The 18,634-nt window shown below is 22.7% G+C and overlaps 4 protein-coding genes across 4 annotated transcripts; 3 read left to right on the plus strand and 1 right to left on the minus strand.

Moving 5' to 3' along the window:
• Positions 1–326: 326 nt before the first annotated feature.
• Positions 327–7,374, plus strand: PBANKA_0713100 (rhoptry neck protein 5, putative; the record flags this gene model as incomplete). Its single annotated transcript, XM_034564039.1, has 31 exons — positions 327–384; positions 593–685; positions 768–881; positions 976–1,008; positions 1,170–1,196; positions 1,325–1,513; positions 1,632–1,691; positions 1,805–1,876; positions 1,977–2,042; positions 2,176–2,256; positions 2,371–2,493; positions 2,592–2,672; positions 2,812–2,934; positions 3,020–3,210; positions 3,295–3,664; positions 3,807–4,181; positions 4,323–4,691; positions 4,772–4,990; positions 5,079–5,153; positions 5,260–5,298; positions 5,433–5,465; positions 5,584–5,613; positions 5,753–5,785; positions 5,894–5,950; positions 6,044–6,088; positions 6,213–6,278; positions 6,427–6,501; positions 6,596–6,667; positions 6,841–6,903; positions 6,990–7,091; positions 7,262–7,374. The coding sequence occupies 31 exons, from the start codon at positions 327–329 to the stop codon at positions 7,372–7,374; spliced, it is 3,447 nt and encodes a 1,148-aa protein (XP_034420876.1).
• Positions 7,375–8,745: 1,371 nt separating this feature from the next.
• PBANKA_0713200 (conserved protein, unknown function) lies at positions 8,746–11,854 on the plus strand (the record flags this gene model as incomplete). Its single annotated transcript, XM_034564040.1, has 2 exons — positions 8,746–8,854; positions 9,075–11,854. The coding sequence occupies 2 exons, from the start codon at positions 8,746–8,748 to the stop codon at positions 11,852–11,854; spliced, it is 2,889 nt and encodes a 962-aa protein (XP_034420877.1).
• Positions 11,855–12,205: 351 nt separating this feature from the next.
• On the minus strand, positions 12,206–13,544 carry PBANKA_0713300 (histidine triad nucleotide-binding protein 1, putative; the record flags this gene model as incomplete). Its single annotated transcript, XM_034564042.1, has 6 exons — positions 12,206–12,343; positions 12,475–12,609; positions 12,709–12,761; positions 12,837–12,931; positions 13,176–13,284; positions 13,514–13,544. 6 exons carry the CDS (start codon positions 13,542–13,544, stop codon positions 12,206–12,208), a joined length of 561 nt encoding a protein of 186 aa, XP_034420878.1.
• Positions 13,545–14,272: 728 nt separating this feature from the next.
• On the plus strand, positions 14,273–16,414 carry PBANKA_0713400 (phosphatase, putative; the record flags this gene model as incomplete). The annotated part of the gene is made up of 2 exons (XM_034564043.1): positions 14,273–15,868; positions 16,352–16,414. 2 exons carry the CDS (start codon positions 14,273–14,275, stop codon positions 16,412–16,414), a joined length of 1,659 nt encoding a protein of 552 aa, XP_034420879.1.
• Between the last annotated feature and the right edge of the window lie 2,220 nt (positions 16,415–18,634).

The raw sequence follows: 18,634 nt of genomic DNA on the forward strand, positions 1-18,634 counted from the left end.
TATATTATTAATATATATAACAAATACATAGAATAGGAAATATATTTTATAAAATTACATAATTAAAAAAAGTGGCAACTAATTTTAGCCTTTACAAAATGGTGATAAAACCAAAAATAATTTATTATTGTTAAAAATAAAAAGGTTGTCTTTTTTTTAGACGATTTATAGAAATACATTTCCATTTATTTGTGTGTGTATATTTGTTTTGCTTTTATTTTATTACTTTTTAATATTTATGATTTAATAATATTTTAGATTTGTGCGATTTGATTTAATTGTTCTTTGTTTTCCTATTTTATCTTTATTTATTTTAATATAAAATAATGAAATTGAGTATACTACTTTATGTGGTGGCATTTTGGTATGCCTCGGAAATTCAGGGTAATAAAAATAATGAAAAAAAAAAGGGAGGAAAATGAAAAAGAAGAAAACAAATATAATAGATATAAGTTTTATGATATAGAATAAATATATTTAGATTATCGTCTTAAAATATTTCCTTTATTAAATTGAATAAATGAAAATATGTCTACTTGTAAAAACATGAATATATGCATAAGTCATTTTATTTTATTTCATTTCATTTTAGGAAAATTACACGATACTTTGGTGCAAAAAAATATTCCACTAATTAAGAATAGTCACAAAAATGATTCCAATTGGGGCCATAGCAATAAAAACAGTAATAAAAATATGCATATAATTTTATTGTTTATTTTTATCATACTTTATTTCAACAATCTTGATTTATTTCTTTTGAGCAGCGTTTGATAATTTTGAAAAAAAATTGCTAAATGATTCGAGTTCAATTAATGTAATGTTTGACCCAAGAATGAAAAAGGTTGTTCCATCGAAAATGCGCAAACAACATATTGTAGGTTAGTTTAAAGAATCGCGATAAAACATGGCAACGAAACTAGAAAGCATATTATCATTATTTTTTATTTTATTTTATTTTTTTTTCATTTACAGGGGGGTTTACTCAAAATTCTGTAGATCAAGCAGGTATGATCTAAGTCAAATTTAAATATGAAAAAAAAAACTTGAATATATTCATAGAATATTTTAAAAAAAGACATTGTCAGATATATATATGTATACATTTCTTTGCTAATTTATTTTTTTTTATACAATTATCCCAAATTTCTATTTGTTACTATGAACAGATGTTGAAAAGGGGAAATATGAAACAGGTAAAAATAAAAAAAGCATCATTATTATTGTTATTGTCAGTATTGTTAATGTTAATGTTAGTATTATTATTCTTAGTGTTTGAATTATTTCCACATACTTCAATTTCTTTCGTTTCGTTTTTTTATAGCGTTAAGATTTGTTGAAAATATGAATAAAAAAATGATAATTTTGTCAAAAGAAATTAATTATGCATTGAAAAGTGAAAAGGATAATGCACTGGATGGATATAATCGATTATCATCTATAATGAAAGATTCCCTTGCAACTATGTATTCTATAGATTCTATGAAAAATGCTAATATTATAAACTTTTCAAGTAATTAAAAAATATGTACACATAATAATTTGTTCATATTTTTCTGTACACACGTCTTAATACATCATGTCATATATTACAGATATAACCATACATTATTCATTTCCAATTGTTATAGAATATAACACTGATTGGTATGCTAAGGCCAGTATGAAAGATAAATATGAAGCTGCTAGATGTAAGAAAAAGGGAAAAACAAAAATAATAAAATATAATATAATTATATAGTGTATACTGAGAATAATATATATTATATGCACAATTTGATGAATAATTTGTTTTTTATCTTAGATATACAAAACACCATTGATAGATTATTTAAACCTTTTAATAAAAAAAAAAACGTTAATGAAAAAAAAATAAGTAAGTTGAAATGTTTTTTTTTACCTTGCTTGTTCAGATAATTTTTAAAATATATTGTCTTTTTCGTTTATACATATCGTTATTTTTTTTTTTTGAATAGATGAAAATATTAAACAACTCGAAACAGATTTGCTGCTCCAACGTTTTGTTATGGACAATTCCAATGGTATTATTAGATTATATATTTGAAAAAAGGAAACAAAATAAATTGCATTTATTTCAATGATATTTATTAACATTGTCATAAATGTGTACAAAGATATGCTAGAAATATAATATGATTAATAATTTTTTTTTAGTATCAATGTTGCTAAAAAAATATGAAGATAATGGGGATAAGTATATGGTACCTTCGTATACAGATGTATGCAATCAATTAGGTTAATGATACAAACATATAAACAATACGTTGTTATTTTCTTAACAAAATTAACGTTTTATTTATAAATGGAAGGGAATAAATTTATTTTATTATTTTTTTAAAACTTTTTTAGGGCATCCAATTATAAGTTATGTATTTGAAAGTACATATAAACATTGTGTAAACAACAGAATTGATTTTTTCAAAAAATATTTTCCCAAATTAACAACGAAATTAACTAAAATGGTTGAAAACGGTAATAGTCGATTTGATACCCCCTATTTTGGCTTTTTCCTTTTTCTGATTCGCTTACATTATCATTCATATTAATTTTGTTTTGATTCATTTTTTTAGGTCATATAGCATTAGTAGATCGATATTTTGGGCAATCATTGGACGACTTTAAGAATAAAGTTTCTAACCTTATGAATAAAAGTAAAAAAACCAAAAAATATTTAGTGTGTATTAACATATAGATGAATATTATAAAATATTTCAATTTCTTTTCAAACATAAATAAATATATATTATGCTCAACAATGTGCATATGTTTAACATTTTTTTCTTTTTTCAGAAGTGGGATTTATAGATATGTGTTCAAAAAAATGTTTTGACGATACTATAGAAATAAACTATAAATTAGACAAATATGATATTCATCTTGACCCTCAAAATACTAATCAAAGAAGAGGAGATTGTAATATATAAACATATTAATATTTTGATTTTTATTCACTTATTTTCATTTTATTTTAACTAATTTATATTTTCTATTTTTTTAGTAACAAGAATGGTACTTTATTATTACAAAGAAATAATAAATCGTATCGAAGCAAATGCAGATATCGTTCTAATTATGCTTCTTCATTTAAGTTCATCTGCAAAAACAATTGAATCTGGGCGTTTAGATATAGATATAACACAAACAACAAGCAAACAAAATTTGATCAATTTAGCTATTGAAAATGATAAAGTAATTAATATTTATAAAGTATTGCAATTTTCATATGGTTTTATATACTCATGTTTTATATTTCTTATTTTTTCTTTTATTCAGAAATCAAAACGCAATTTTCTGAAAATTGCTCCTTTCAAATTTTTCCGCGACCCACAAGATAAATCTTATTCAGCATCTATATTCGCAATTGATGATATTATGAAAACATGTTCTTTATCTAAAAAATTTAAAAATTATGATTCTTTATATGAAAAAACTAAAGGATTATGGGATGAAATTCAAAATATTTATTCTGCGTCTTATGGATTTGTTCCCTCTAAAAAGATTAAAACACAATCTTTTATTTTATCTAAAATTAGAAATGTCGGATTTCTTTTTAGATGGCTTAATAATAATGAATTGGAATCAAATGACGTGAACTTTTTAGTCAAAAACTATTCACCTTTAGTGTCTCTCAGTTTGCAATTAAGTGAGTAGCAAGAATAATGTACATTTGTTTTTTTTCGATTTTCCAAAATCGTTATGGCAATCTATTGGATGGTCAGTTATTTCTTTTGCTTCTTTGTTTCCATTTTTTACTTTTTCCATTTTTTACTTTTTCCATTTGTTAGCATTTTTCATAAGTACGATGATAGAGCAATATGAGTCCAGCTTTTTAGGAAACTTTTCGGCAGCAATAAAAAAAATATTTACATTGGGAAAAAGTGGAACAAATCCTAAAAACTATGATGATTTAATTAGTTTTTCAGAAACAGATTATTTATTAAGAACAAAAAAGGCTGACGCTGTCCAAAGAATAATAAATCAAACAATTAAAATTCTTAAGAAAAAGTTTTTTTCTGGGGAATATACTCCAACTTTATTTGCTCAATATGTGTCATTATTTTTATCTTTATGGGTATTTGAGGGAGAAAAAGACATTTCAATGAACAATCCAAACATTTCACGATTTAAAAAAATATTTTTCCTTTCATTTTTAGTACACAGTAAGTTTTTTTTTTTTATCAATAGATATTTCTTTGTCTTATTTTGTGCTCATTGTTTGTTTGATTATATGGAATTATTCTTATCCATTTATTACATAATTTTATTTACAACTTTGAATTTGTTTGAATTCTTATTATCAGATTCTGGAGTCATTGAAAAAGCAACCGAAATAATATGCAAAAGTTGCCAAAAAAAAACAAAAAAAATAGTTTTAGGATGCATAGATGATTATGGAGGAAAAACCAAAAAAAAAATTTTGGGAATTTTTAGCAGAAAATGTAAACCAACTATTGTTCCTATTCATAAAAAAAGTGTTCGTAAAATTTTGAAGGTTCTTATGACAACATTATCTGACCCACTTGACATTTTAAAAATAGCTGTTGATTTATCTACACGATGTAAATATTATAATGATTCTTCTTCAAGCAAGAAAAAAAAACATAAAGAAAATTACGATCTTTTTGTAAAATCAGAATTATCACTTCGACACACATGTGCTGTTGTTACAAGTATGTTTTTTTTTTTTTTTTATAAAATTTTTTTATATATTTTTATTGTAATAAATATATTTCTATTTTTATTCTCACAGGAAAATTAGTACAAAAATCAATAAAACGAGTATCCAGACTTAAAGACTTTAGTGAAGCTCCAAGTATTATCGAGCAAACATTGGATAGTGTACAATATTTAAAAATGAGAAATCATAGAGATCCCAATAGCGGTTTTACTATCCTTTGTCCTTTTATGCAAGGAACTGACAAGCATATCAGAGATTTAGAACGTAGTCAAATTATTTCCTATGTTTTGAGTAATAAAAAAAAAAAAGATTTATAAATTTTCATAAAAAAAATATACAAAAGCAAATTCATTAATATTGCAATATTTTTTTTTAACAGAAAATGTGGGAATTTACAACTTATTTAAGGGAAAATTACATAACCTGTTCAGCAAAAATATTAACATTAAAGAAGGTAATTTCAATATTCTTATACAATAAATAAATAAATATTTTAGCTAAATTATTTTATATCTTTTACGTTTTTTATATTTTACAACTTTATTTATTTTTATTTACAGGAGTGAGGCCAGACAGTGTTGTTACTGTAAAAGTTGGAGGTAATAATAGAACAAAATTCAATAATATAAATAAGCTGTTATAAATTAAAAGAATAACAACATATATATATTTTATAAAATTATTCTTTCACATATTTGCACAAATTATTTATTGTTTTTTTCTTCTCGTTTAGGCCGTAAATTTAATGGAAATTTATTCGTTGGAGGTAAATATATTTACGCTTGTTCGTTGATCTAGTATCATTTTTTGGAATTTTCAGCCTTTCCATTTATTCCACATTTGTTTATTCCATATTTATTTTATTTTATTTCCCCCATTTATAGGATACAACTTGAACGTTAATGATATCGATCGTATGGATAATATAAAATATCCTTTTGGCTTTTAAAAAGAAAAAAGGAAACACACAATTTGCATATATGTCAAAATATTTAATATATTTGTAAATGGGTATCTCTTATATATCTATTTATCCTTATTTTTTGTTTGCAGAAAATGCTTTACACATCGGATTATCCAAATCAAGTAATTTTTTTCACAACCTGTTTAGCTAGCTATTTTACATTTTTTTTTCATATGGCTAGTTTTTTTTTTATTGTTAATAAAATGTATATATCGCTTTTGTATCTGTAGGAAAAGTATATAATGGAACTAAGTTCGTGGATGAATTAAACATATTAAAAGAAGATGGTAATAAAATTTTGTATACTTAAAAACCATTTATCTAGTAAATTAGTATTTGGAAAATTATTATTTATTTGGTGTTATTACTAATTTTTTTAGGAATCAAAGATATCATACTAAAGGGAATAGACAATGATAACGAAAGTAATAACAATTATATGTTTAACATAATTCACGAAGAAAATGAATTTTAAATATATTAATATTGGATATTTTATTTATTTTTTCGACAATTTTTCAAACAATTTTTCTTATTCCATTATTATAGGGTTATATGTTACTTCAACTGGAAAAAAAATATCTGAATTTGATTATGCCAAAGAAAATCCAAATGGTAAATTTATATGTCAATTATATAATAAAATGTATAATATTTTATATTTACGATTTGAGATGGATGTAAAGTTATATATGTTTGTATATGATGGTATATATTGCGCACGTATGCATACTGGATATATATATTATGTTTTTTTTATCAGCTAATATCATAATTTTCGACGGAAATAACTATATTTCTTCTTATGCTCTTCGTAAAATTGGACTTGAAAATGAAAGTATGTTATTAAATCAACCATAGCCTTTAACTTTATTATATGTCGATTATCATATATATACATAATTCGATACTATTTATTTTTTCACTTTTAGGAATAGTATGGGCTGGAAATAGTGTAGGCTGGGCTGCAGAATTTGCTCTGGGAAATATCTCTGATCGTCCAAGTAACTATACATTTGTGAAAGATTAAGCAAAGATATTCAACCTAAAGAATTATTAAATTAAATTAAAAAAATATGAATAAAACATAAAATAATATAATATCGAATTAGTAATATAGCTATTAAAAAAATAGACAATGGAAAATAAATATTATTTTATTTCTTCTTTTTTATAGTTCCAATATTTGACGGATCAGCATGGATACTTCTTGATAAATTGTCCATCAAAAATATATTAGGTTATAAATTAAAACAATAAGAATGTTCATGGAAAAAATAATATATATATGTATTATCCGTATTTACTAATATTTTTCATTTATAGGGAATTTCTTGCCAAAAAATGTAAATGGAAATTTATTAGCAAAGGATATCAATTTTATTATATTGAATAAAGATGGAAAAGCAATATTAAAGAATACTATGCGTAAGGATGAATAAATAAATGAATATGTTTATTCATGAACTATCCCTTCTATTTATTTTATTTAACATAATACATTGCCGAAATTTCATTGGATTTCAGCACGCTTTGACTTGGCAATAAAATTGTTAATATTTCTATGTATATCGTTAATTTTAATTTTTTTTTTGCAGCCATTGTAAATTTGAAAAACGCAACCTTTACACTTAATGGAATATTAAATTTTGTTATAAAGGCTGAAAAGGGAAATGACAATGAAATTATTGTTCATACAAGAATACCTTAAAATTGAAAGACATTTTCTTTTCTAATTTATATAATTTTGTTTGAGGTTAAAAGACAAATATGATAGTTAATCTTTATGACTGTTCTTTCGTTTCCCAGAATAATAACAAATATAATTGAAAAAAAAAAAAAAAAAAACATAAAAAAGGAAACTGTATTTATATTAAAATGATATCTGTTTTATCCTGATGATTTTTTTTTAATAATTAATTTATCTCAAGATATAAAAATAAGCAAACATATATATATGTATGTGGTTGTGTGTGTATGACTGTTGTATTTTTTTTTTTAATTTTCTTTATACACTCATCAATATATACTTATTTACATTTATTTTCTTTTTGTGATTTTTAATTTTTAGTTTTTAAAATTTAAGGGAATATTATCCCCTTTTCCATTTTAAAATTGTTTTTTTATCATATGGTGTTACCCTTAGTTTTACAACATATATATTTGTATATAAATTTTATTATTATTTTTTTAATATTTTTAAGTATTTTTCATTATTACTATTTTTTTTTCGTGTTTTGATTTCAATGTTTTTAAGTATTTTTATACTGAACAAAAATTATAAAAATGGAAGTTTCATATCTGTTTTTTTTTTGTATATATTTGTTTGAAAAAATAAAAAAAATATATATATGTATATAGAATAAGACAACATTATCTCATTTCATTTATAAAAAGAGAAATATATACAATATATGTATGTGTTGAAATATGTCTAATTTCTTATTTAAATTTAACTTACGAATTTGAAAATATAGAACTGTATGAATGCAAAAAAATTTTATACAAAATATTATGAATGAACAAAAAAAAAAATTAGTTAACTAAAACAACTTTTACCTATATTAAATTTATATAAAAAATAAAATGCGAATTATTTTTTCGCATACAGCTATTTTTTTTTACTTTTTATATGAACAATTCAGAATTTTATGTGCATAACATTATATTTGTACATACAATATTATATAATATTTATTATTATTATTATTATTATTGTTGTTATTATTATTATTTATTTAAAATTTTTTTTTAAGTGCACATAAAAGCATGCAGAATATTTAAAGGGGAAAACGCAAAAGAGAGGTTAATAAATTTTATATACATAAAAAAACGTCTAGGTGTAAAACAGGTTGTAATTTATTTATGTTACTCAAATATATATACATATTTTATTTATTTATAGGTTATTGCTAATTTTTGGCGATATATAGAAATAGAATTAATTTTTTGTTTTTTTTTAAATGTTTTAAAAATAACTTTTATAGACACAACGAACGCTTTTAAATTATTTCAGTTGTAGTTTTACTTATTTTTTTTTTTTTTTTTTACTTTATTTTGAAATGTTTATGACGGAAAAAAAATGAGTTCAAAACCGCCTGTACCATTGGGAAAAAAAAATGGTGGATTTCCAAAGCTAGTGAAGCCTTTTACAAAATCTATGTTATTTAAAATTAAAGGAAAAAATTCAGGTAATGTATCGCAAAAAATATGTACATTTTTGAGTTTCACTGGTTTGATGTGTATATATGTCTATTGCACTTATTTTTTTGGAGTTTATATATTTTTGTGTGTAAACTGATCGGTAAAACAGCTACTCAGTTTGCTCATCACATTTTCTTAATCGTATGCATGTAACGAATAAATCCATATTTGCATTATTTATTTATTTATTTTTCTATCCTTGGTTAGATGATGCAGGAAAAAGTAAAACTATGGAAAATTTTAAGAGTAAAAATAGTATTGACAATGTTGAAGAATCTCTAAAAACAGAAACAAATGAATTGAAGCCTAAATTCATAAAACCCAAATTAAAGGTTCCCGATTTAAAATTTAAATCATTAAATCCTCAATCCAAGAATCTTTCCCCTATAATAAAAAGATTGAAAACAAAACCCAAATTAATGGATATAAAAGAAACAGAAACAAAATTAAAAAAATCTCCACAATTATTTAAATCTGTTGAAATGAAAGAAAATGATGACGATGATATGACAAAGGAAGAAATTTCAAAATCAGAAGGGCCCAAAACTTCAAAATTTGTGAAAATTTCTAAATTTCCTAAATTTGAAAAATCTTTAAAACCAGCATTAAAAGGTTTAGTCCAAAAAAATGGAGAACAAAGTCACTCAGAAATGGAAGACGAAAATAAAACTCTGGGCGATAGAGAACAATTTAGACAAAATAAATATTATAATAATGTGAATTTGTTAAACTCATTAAAAAATAAAAATTTTAATTTATCAAAAACGAAAAGCATTGAAAATAACAAAATATCAGTAACTAATGAAAACGATGAAAAATGTAATATTGATGAAGAAAAAAATAATTCAATTTTAAAAAAATATTCACATTCTTTTTCAAAGGATAAAACAGAAAATATTATTGATGATAGTAATAAAAATTATATTACAGAAAAATTAGGAAAAGACAGTACATTAAAAAAGGGAGTTAATATGATGTTTAAAACAAAGAAGTCTAGTTTAAAATCAAGTTTTAATAATAATTCGAGTAAAGAAGTACATGATCAAAAACAAAATGAATCTATTGATACAGATCAAGCTGAGCCTGATAAAATAAATTTTAGCAACAAAGGTAATGACAATAATATTGGGGATAAAATTAATGTATTGATTAGTATGGAAAATAAACCAAGACAAATTGGGCCTTTGACAACATATACAGAAAGTGAAATACTTAAAAATAATAATTATATGAATGCATTTTCGAGAGTTGATGGAAATTATATCGGTAAAGTCACTGGCCCTCCTGTTACTCCTTTGTCTATGTCAGATAAAATTCCACAAAATGAAAGTGAAAAAAAATGTGAATATAATAAAGTAAATAATATCGAGAAGGGTTATAATGATAGCAATAATAACAACCGTTTTGTGGACAACCACTTATACGCCTCGAACTTTCCCATTTTTTTCGATCCAAGTAACATAAGTTGGAATAACAAAGATCAGATGAATTTTCCATTTATTTTTTATCCAGGATTTGGTTTTTATTCGCCTGTATTTTCTGATGGTACTTGTTCGTATAGCCCCATGATGGAAAAATGTCATAAGGATCCAAGTAATAATAAAAATGGAGATATATTAGATAAGGAAAATGTGGATAAAGAAAGAAAAAATAACAAAAAAAAAATTTCTAATAAGAATAAAGATAAAACAATGATAGCAGGGGGTCATTTAAAACCTTTGCAATTTCGGAATGGAGCTGAATGGAGTAGTGAAGATGAAAATTTGTTAAATAGTGATATAGCTATTTATGAAGGAATGGAAAGAAAAATTAAAAAAAAAGAAAAGGGAAAAGTAAAAGAACGATATATTGGTGATTCAAAATGGTATGATATTGAACATAAATTAAATAACTGTAGAGGGGTGATAGAAAGTGATAATCATAAATGTTACAAAAAAAAAAAAAAAAAATATAGTGATGCAAATGTGAATATAAGTTGTAAAAGCGATACAAAATATAGTAACTGTGAAGATGAATTTTCATCGAGTTGTGAAAAAACATATTTAGAATCTGACACAAAAAATGATCCATATAGTGAATTAAGTAGTGACGAACAGATGAAGTATTACAATCGTTCAAAAAGGAGTAGTAATAAAAAAAAAAATTCAAATAAATATTTAGAAGATGAATATGATTTTGATTTTGATGATTTATATAAAAATTATAAAATCGAATATTTAAAAGATAAATTAAAATGGGCAAATGAATATCTTAAAAAAAGAGAGGAACGTGAAAAACATGATATTAATGATATGATTACGCAAAATAGTAACGATTCAAATATAGGAAATAAATGTTTAAAAAAATCGAATATAAAAAATAGTATAAAGGGAAAGAAAAAGAATGCGAAACGGTTAGATGATATAACTCATTTATTTTTGCCTTCTCCAAAAAAACATGAAAACTTATTTGATTTGTCTTTAAATTTTTCTAAAGTTGATGATAGTGATAAAGATGATATAATTAACATGCTTTTTTTATGTCGAGATTTAGAAAAAGTAATTGAAGAACAACATTGTATTCTTGATATGTTAGACAACGATTTATCTGAAGTAAATAATTCATTAAGGTTACCACCAAATTGGGATAATATTAATAATTTTGAAATTTTACAAGAGCAAATATTAAATGAAAATGATAATAATACAAATTCTTTGAATGTTTATGATGGAGAGCATAATAATGGTTTGGCTTTGAATAATGTCCCTTTATTTATAAAAGGTAAAATTTCTTTGATTCCCAAAAATTTAAATCATTTTTTTGATAACAATGATCAAGCACCTCAAACGGGACAAGCTTCTAAAAATATTGATGCCATTAAAAATAAAAAAGGAGATAGCACATATTCTACACCTCCAGAAGCATATAAACCGACAAATAAATATATGCCCAAATTTGTAAAGGCTCGAATAAAGGCGAAAACCCCCTTATTATTAAAGGGGGGATAAGCCCACCATATACATACAGAACCGTATGGATACACATTTTTGCATGGATTTTATGTTTTTCTTTTTAATGGATACATAATTGTTAATTTGTGTTTTACTATTTGTTCACTTTTTTAATTTTGGCCATAATAAATCAATTGACACAAAGATTAATTATATTTCTTTTGTAAATAAAGAAAAAATAGCAGAATAATAAAAATAAAAAAAAATAAGATTAATAAAATCGATAAAACTATGTATCTTTGTGGTTTCATTTTGGGTCTACGCTTTTTAGCCTCCATTTAATATTGATAAAATGATTTCATAAATTCAGTGGTATTTTTATTTTTATTGTTTGTTTTTTTTTTAATTTTATCCGGGGGGCCATTTCATTTGTCGTTTTGCTAAAATATGTAAATGAAGATAATAAACAGATTGGCAAGCTTCAGGTCCATTGTTTACAACTAGACGAAAATCTCCTAAATTGTTTTTTCTCACAATTTCTGCAACCTTTTAAAAATAATATAAAAAGAGGAATGAATAAATCGTGTGCATATTTTATCTATCGGGAAAATATATGAACTGTTCATAATATATAAATAAATCTAGCCAAATAAATGACGTGGAAAAAAAAAACATACTGCCCACATTAGGTGACCAAGTATTTCTTTATGTTTTTCTTCGGCTTTACTAAGTCTTGTTAAACCATCTCGCATTTTGGGAATGACTAATATATGTACAGGTGCTTGAGGGTTGATATCGTTAAAAGCAAGAACCTATAAAAAATGAATGTATGTCAATGTTTCAATTGTGTAATACATAATTGTAATGTTTTCATTTTTTGTGTAATATATATATGGTATTTGGTGAGTTACCTTATCGTCTTCATATACGATATCTGCTTTTATTTCCTTTCTTACAATTTTTCCTGAAAAAAAGAAATGAAAAATATATATTATGCATATATTATAGCTGCGCATGTTATGTGTAATATAAAACGCACCAAAAATCGAGTCCCCGTTTTCATCTTTCCCTGCAGCTGCAATTGCTCTCTCTTCTTCATCAGACATTTTCATAAGTTTTTTGTTGACTACGTTTCTATAAATTAAAAAAATAATTTTTACATTAAGTGTATATATGTATAGTATTAATATGAATTATCCCAATATCATAGACATATTTTTTTTGATAAGTTAAATGTGTGTAAAAGAAATAAATTATATTGACTGTTCGAAAAAAGTATATTTAAAATGGATAGAAATAAACCAAAAATACATGAACAAATCATAATATTCTGAAAGGATATATATGTTCATATTTTTTTATTTTATTTAAGTATTACGTAAGATATTTGTTTTTATAAACAATATTAGTAAAACAATTAAATGCAGCGTTTTTTATATTATTCCCAATTAATCCAAAACCAGGTTTCATTAAATCTAGATATAATACTATAAAAATATATAAAACAATAAAGTGTGTTATTGTATATTCAAAGGTTAAAGGGAGCAGTTGCTTTTCAGTATATCTATATAATAGTACATGAACATGCAATATATTTATATGGATAATATTAACTATAGTGATAGAACTGCAAATCATAATAAAAAAGGTTTTATGCTTTCTATAAGGTATTTATATTATTTTATATTTTGTGATTTTTCCAATTCAGTTACTTACTTAGATAGGCTAAAATGAGTTTAAGCCCCATATAAAATATATATTATTATGCTAATAAAAATGTGAATATATTTTTTTATATTCTTAGAATTTTTTTTTATATAAATTTCGGCTTGCTCTCTTCATTTTATTTTTTTTCCGAAAATTTTAAATTAAATAATATGGTCATTTTTATGTGTATTATTCTGCATTTTTATCGATGCACCAATAAATAGAAGTTAATATATGTATCAATTTTTTTTTTCTTTTTCCTTATAATTAAAAAAAATAATAAATGAAAAAAAAATGTATAGTAAGTTAAATAAGATATTGCTACTTTCCACCTTCCAGTGTTATTATTAGAAAAGAGTATTTTATGTTCACTGGTGTTTTAATTAAAAGAGATCAATGTTGTTTGTTTTTTTATATACTCTCTGTTTATCCAGTTGTTTAATGCGTTTTAATTGTTTTTATTTTGTTATTTATACTGTAAAGAGTTCAATTTTTAACCTGACTTGTTAATATATTTTTAGTTCTATTACACAAAATTTAGTTAATTAATTTCGATTTTTTTATGAAATATCGCCAAAAATTCAAAATCAATAGACAAGTAAGGAAACTAAAAAAATAGGGAAAATCGGGGTAAAATAATAACTACGTAGGTATTATATATATAAGTTGAATCACTTCCATATAGTAGAGTAAGGAAACAAAAAAATAAACAAAAAATATACAAAAATAAAAATAATAGTGGCGGAAGTATAGAAGCATGGAATAAAAATGTCCGCTGTGATAAATTCGAGCGGTTCTATGAAAATAAAACGATCAGTATGCGTAAAATATTTAAAATTTTTATATTATTTAAAAAATTGTAATTTAGAAAAACAATGGAATAGATATTATTGTTGTGTTTTTAAAACAGTGTTAGATGAAAATATTACAATAAAACGGCTAGCTGAAAGAAAATCTTTAAATAAAATAAAGTTAATAAAAAATAAAGAAATTCGGTATAATAAACTATTGTCTTATTTAGTATCAAAACCAGTCAAAATATCATCGTTTGATTTTAATGATACATTAGTTAACACCAAACATGGGAAACATAATAATAATATATTATTCGATAGAAATGTTTTTAAAGCTCTTTTTAATTTATTAAATACCCGAAATTATCAAATTGTTATTTTTTCAAACCAAACAAACATATCATCATGTGTTCATGATTATGAAAATTTAAAATTTAATAAATTACCAAATTTTTTTTCAAAGATATCTGATTTTAAAAAATCGCAATTTTATTTTAATTCTTTGTTCATTTCTGAAAACCCAAAAAAACGCAAACAAATTAAAAGCCCCACGATTATCCAAACTAACCATTTCCCTTTTTCATCAAGCTCTCTGATACTATGGAATAATATTAAGAGCCAAGAAAAATATCGGAATATTTTTTCTCCAAATGAAACAAACATATTTATGAATATATTGAAGAAACAATTAAAACATAGTGATTGCTATATTTATTTGATAAGAAAATATTTTTATCGTTTTTCCACATCATCCCCTGTATATAATTACAAAGAAAAACAAAAAAATATATATATATTTCCCAAAAATAATAAACATAGATTAGCAGAAACATTTATTAACAACTCAAATTTAAAAAGAGAGAAAAAAAAAAAAATGAGTAGCCATAATAACTATAAAGGCTCCAAACGCTCTAAAGTAGTATTAAACTGTAACAGTTTGAATTATTTTTTTTCGTTAGGGAAATGCGAAATTAGTGAAATAGACATATATAGTAAGCCAGAAATAGGACAATACTGTTTATATATGTGCATAGAAGGAATAAAATATTTAATTATTTTAAAATATTATTTTAATGATTTTTATAAATTTATTGAAAATAATATGAATATGATAACAAATGAAGATTTAAAAAATTTTATAAAACTAAGTATCGATATATTTAATTCAGAAGAAATTTGTATATTAACAAAAAATATAAGAAAACGCAACTATTTAAATATTAATAAATTAGTATTAAAAATATTAGACACATATATAAATAAAATTATACATAAAAATGAAAAATATATTTTATTAAAAGAAAAACATAAAGATGATATCCAATTTATAGAATTTTTTTTGTGTGATCAAATTTATAATTCTTCAATCAATTTGGATGAAAAAAAATTATTTAATAAATTAAATAATGATGATTTTTTAAAAAATTTACTTTTTTGGATAGTATATAAAAATAAAATAATCAGAAAATTAACTAATTACTTTTCCAGTTTATTATTCAATTTTAGAAACAGTTTTTATGTGGGAAACAACGTAGGCCGAAGTTTCGATGTATCCGATATAGACTTAAAGGTATGAATGTACATGTGTATATATTATATTATATCTATATATTTTGTTTAATACACACTGTTTTTGTATATACACACCCTATATAAATATTCTACTACTGCTATATCATTAATATATGATGAATTAATTCGATAGTAGCTTAATAAGGGTCACATTTAACATTTTTTTTATACATAATATCACTATTGGAATTATGGCTAGTTGAAATATGTGTAATAACAAAAAAAAAAAAAAAATCATATTATAACCTTGCATGTGCAGGAAAAAACACAAATAGCAAGTGTAATTAAACACAAAATTATTGTCTATTCATATATTTTTTGTTATAAAAAAAATATAGATTTTACACACATATTTGCTTGTTTTTTATTTCTATATCCTTTGTGATATATTGAGAACATTGGCTCAATAGTGCATAAAGTTGGTATTATTACAATTGTATATGCATACTAATGTGTGTATAAATTGTTATATTTTTTTTAGTTTTCACAAAATATCGGAATTAAGAGTTACGCGGATACGTGGTTTCAGAAATTCAATGACTAACTAGAAATAAATAAGCCGATACAAGAAGAAGAAAACCTTTTCGAATATGTTTGATTTTTCAAAATTTATTTTTTTTGTTTTTATTATACATAATATAGAATATATGCATATATAACACTTTCGTTTTACATTATTACATTTTAATTGGGATATTTCTCTTTCTTAATATGTACACCTTTTCGTTTTTTTAATTTATATAAATTTCATAAATATTTATGTATTTTAAAATCATTAACTGAAAAAAATTTAAATGACTAACATAAATAAGAATACATAAATGTTTTTATTTTAATAGTAATATATATAAAATAAACATATAGAAAAATGCCGAATTGAATATATATAAAATATATGCAAATCATTACGTGTTAAAGCTAAAATATAATATACCCATAGAATATATATACTGTCCTTAAAATGTAAAAAAGTACAACTATTATTATATATAACCAGTACTTTAGTATTAAAAAAGTACACGCATATAATTATAGTAAAATATGATAAAGTTTACTTATATTTACTTTTATGGGTGGTATTCTTTGTTTGATTCAAACACACCCCTTTGAAACTGTTTTTAAAATTATTATATTTGAATGTAGAATGCACTTGGCTCCATGTATTAAATCCAACGCATAATTACAAGATAGAAGTTATATTTTCCATCATGTATTCATAAAAATAAACATTAAAATGGAGGGAATATGGAGTAATTAGTACTACTTTATGGTAGGTTTTGATATATTTTCAAGATTTATTTATTATTTTGCATAAGTTTATTGAAATATTTCCTAGGTTTTATTTTTTTTATATATTTTTAAATGATATATATATATATATATATATTTCTTCTGTTTAATTTTTCATACAAGTTTCTCATATTTTCATACAATTTTCAGTTTTTTTTTTATTTTTGTTGATATAATTACATAGGAATTAATATATTTAATAAGTTTTTATATTATATATTTTATATAATAAAATTGCCAATTTATAAATATACTTTCCGTGTTAATATATTCATGCTATGTTTCCTCTTTAGGATAGTATTTCAAGAAAAAAGGGAATATAAAATGCTATGTGTTATGATATGATGGTATTCCTCACTTGTTTGTTAATTAACATATATATCGTTTAATTCGTATTAATGTAATTGCATATTAAGATATTTACGAGTTCATATTGTACATTTGTGGGTATATGTATATCTATATTATCTCGATATTATATTATATGCATATATATATGTACATATATCATTATAAATAGTACATACAATAGTGTGCAATGCGTTTATGCGAATGCCTATTTGTGATAAGAATCTTGAAAAATAGAAAAACTGTTTAAATGTAAAGAAATAGAGATGGTTAATATATTTGATCTTTTAATTTAGCTCCAACTTTTTAATTGTGTTATAGTATATTATTAATAAAAGATATTTGAATGCTTATATGTTGTAATATCATCATAATTTTATATATTTGCATAGTAAAATTTTCGTGATATATATTTATTTTATTTATATAATTATAGTAGTTTTTTTATAAGTTTATTTTTTCTTTGATTTGTGTATTATATATATACACACACACGTAGTTAGTAATATTATTATCACACACGTTATACATATTTTTTTTTTATTTTTATATTTTATATTCATCATAAAGGAATTATTTTCCCGATCTATGCATATAACCATCAAAAATATTTTATTTCATATATTATTTTATATGATGTGTATAACTATATGGTTGCAACATCATATGTATTGTTTTATATGCTAAAGTGAATTATTTTTGTATTATATATATATGTGTTTTTTTTGTTATATTTAATTAAAATTATTAAAAAAAAAGTAGTATTATAATTTTTATTTTGATAGTTTTATATATACAAAATCAATCTATTTGTATTAAAACACTAATCCATATCTTTTATTTTAATGCATGTATGCACTTGTTATAGTTTTAGTTATTTTTTATGATTTCCCATTTTTTATAAAAAAACAAATTCGTAATTAAGTATTCCTTTTTAGCAACACAACAATATTGATTACACTTTGTATGTTGTCTCTTTTTATTTATTAACATATATACACATTTTATTAAATTATGTATTAACAATTATTCCTATATATGTATATATAGAAAATAGTCTAAATAATAAAAACATATGTATGTTGCATTATATAAAAAAAAAATTATAATAATGCAGACTTATATA

This window comes from Plasmodium berghei, assembly GCF_900002375.2.
Source record: "Plasmodium berghei ANKA genome assembly, chromosome: 7".
In the NCBI taxonomy this organism is placed as follows: domain Eukaryota; phylum Apicomplexa; class Aconoidasida; order Haemosporida; family Plasmodiidae; genus Plasmodium; species Plasmodium berghei.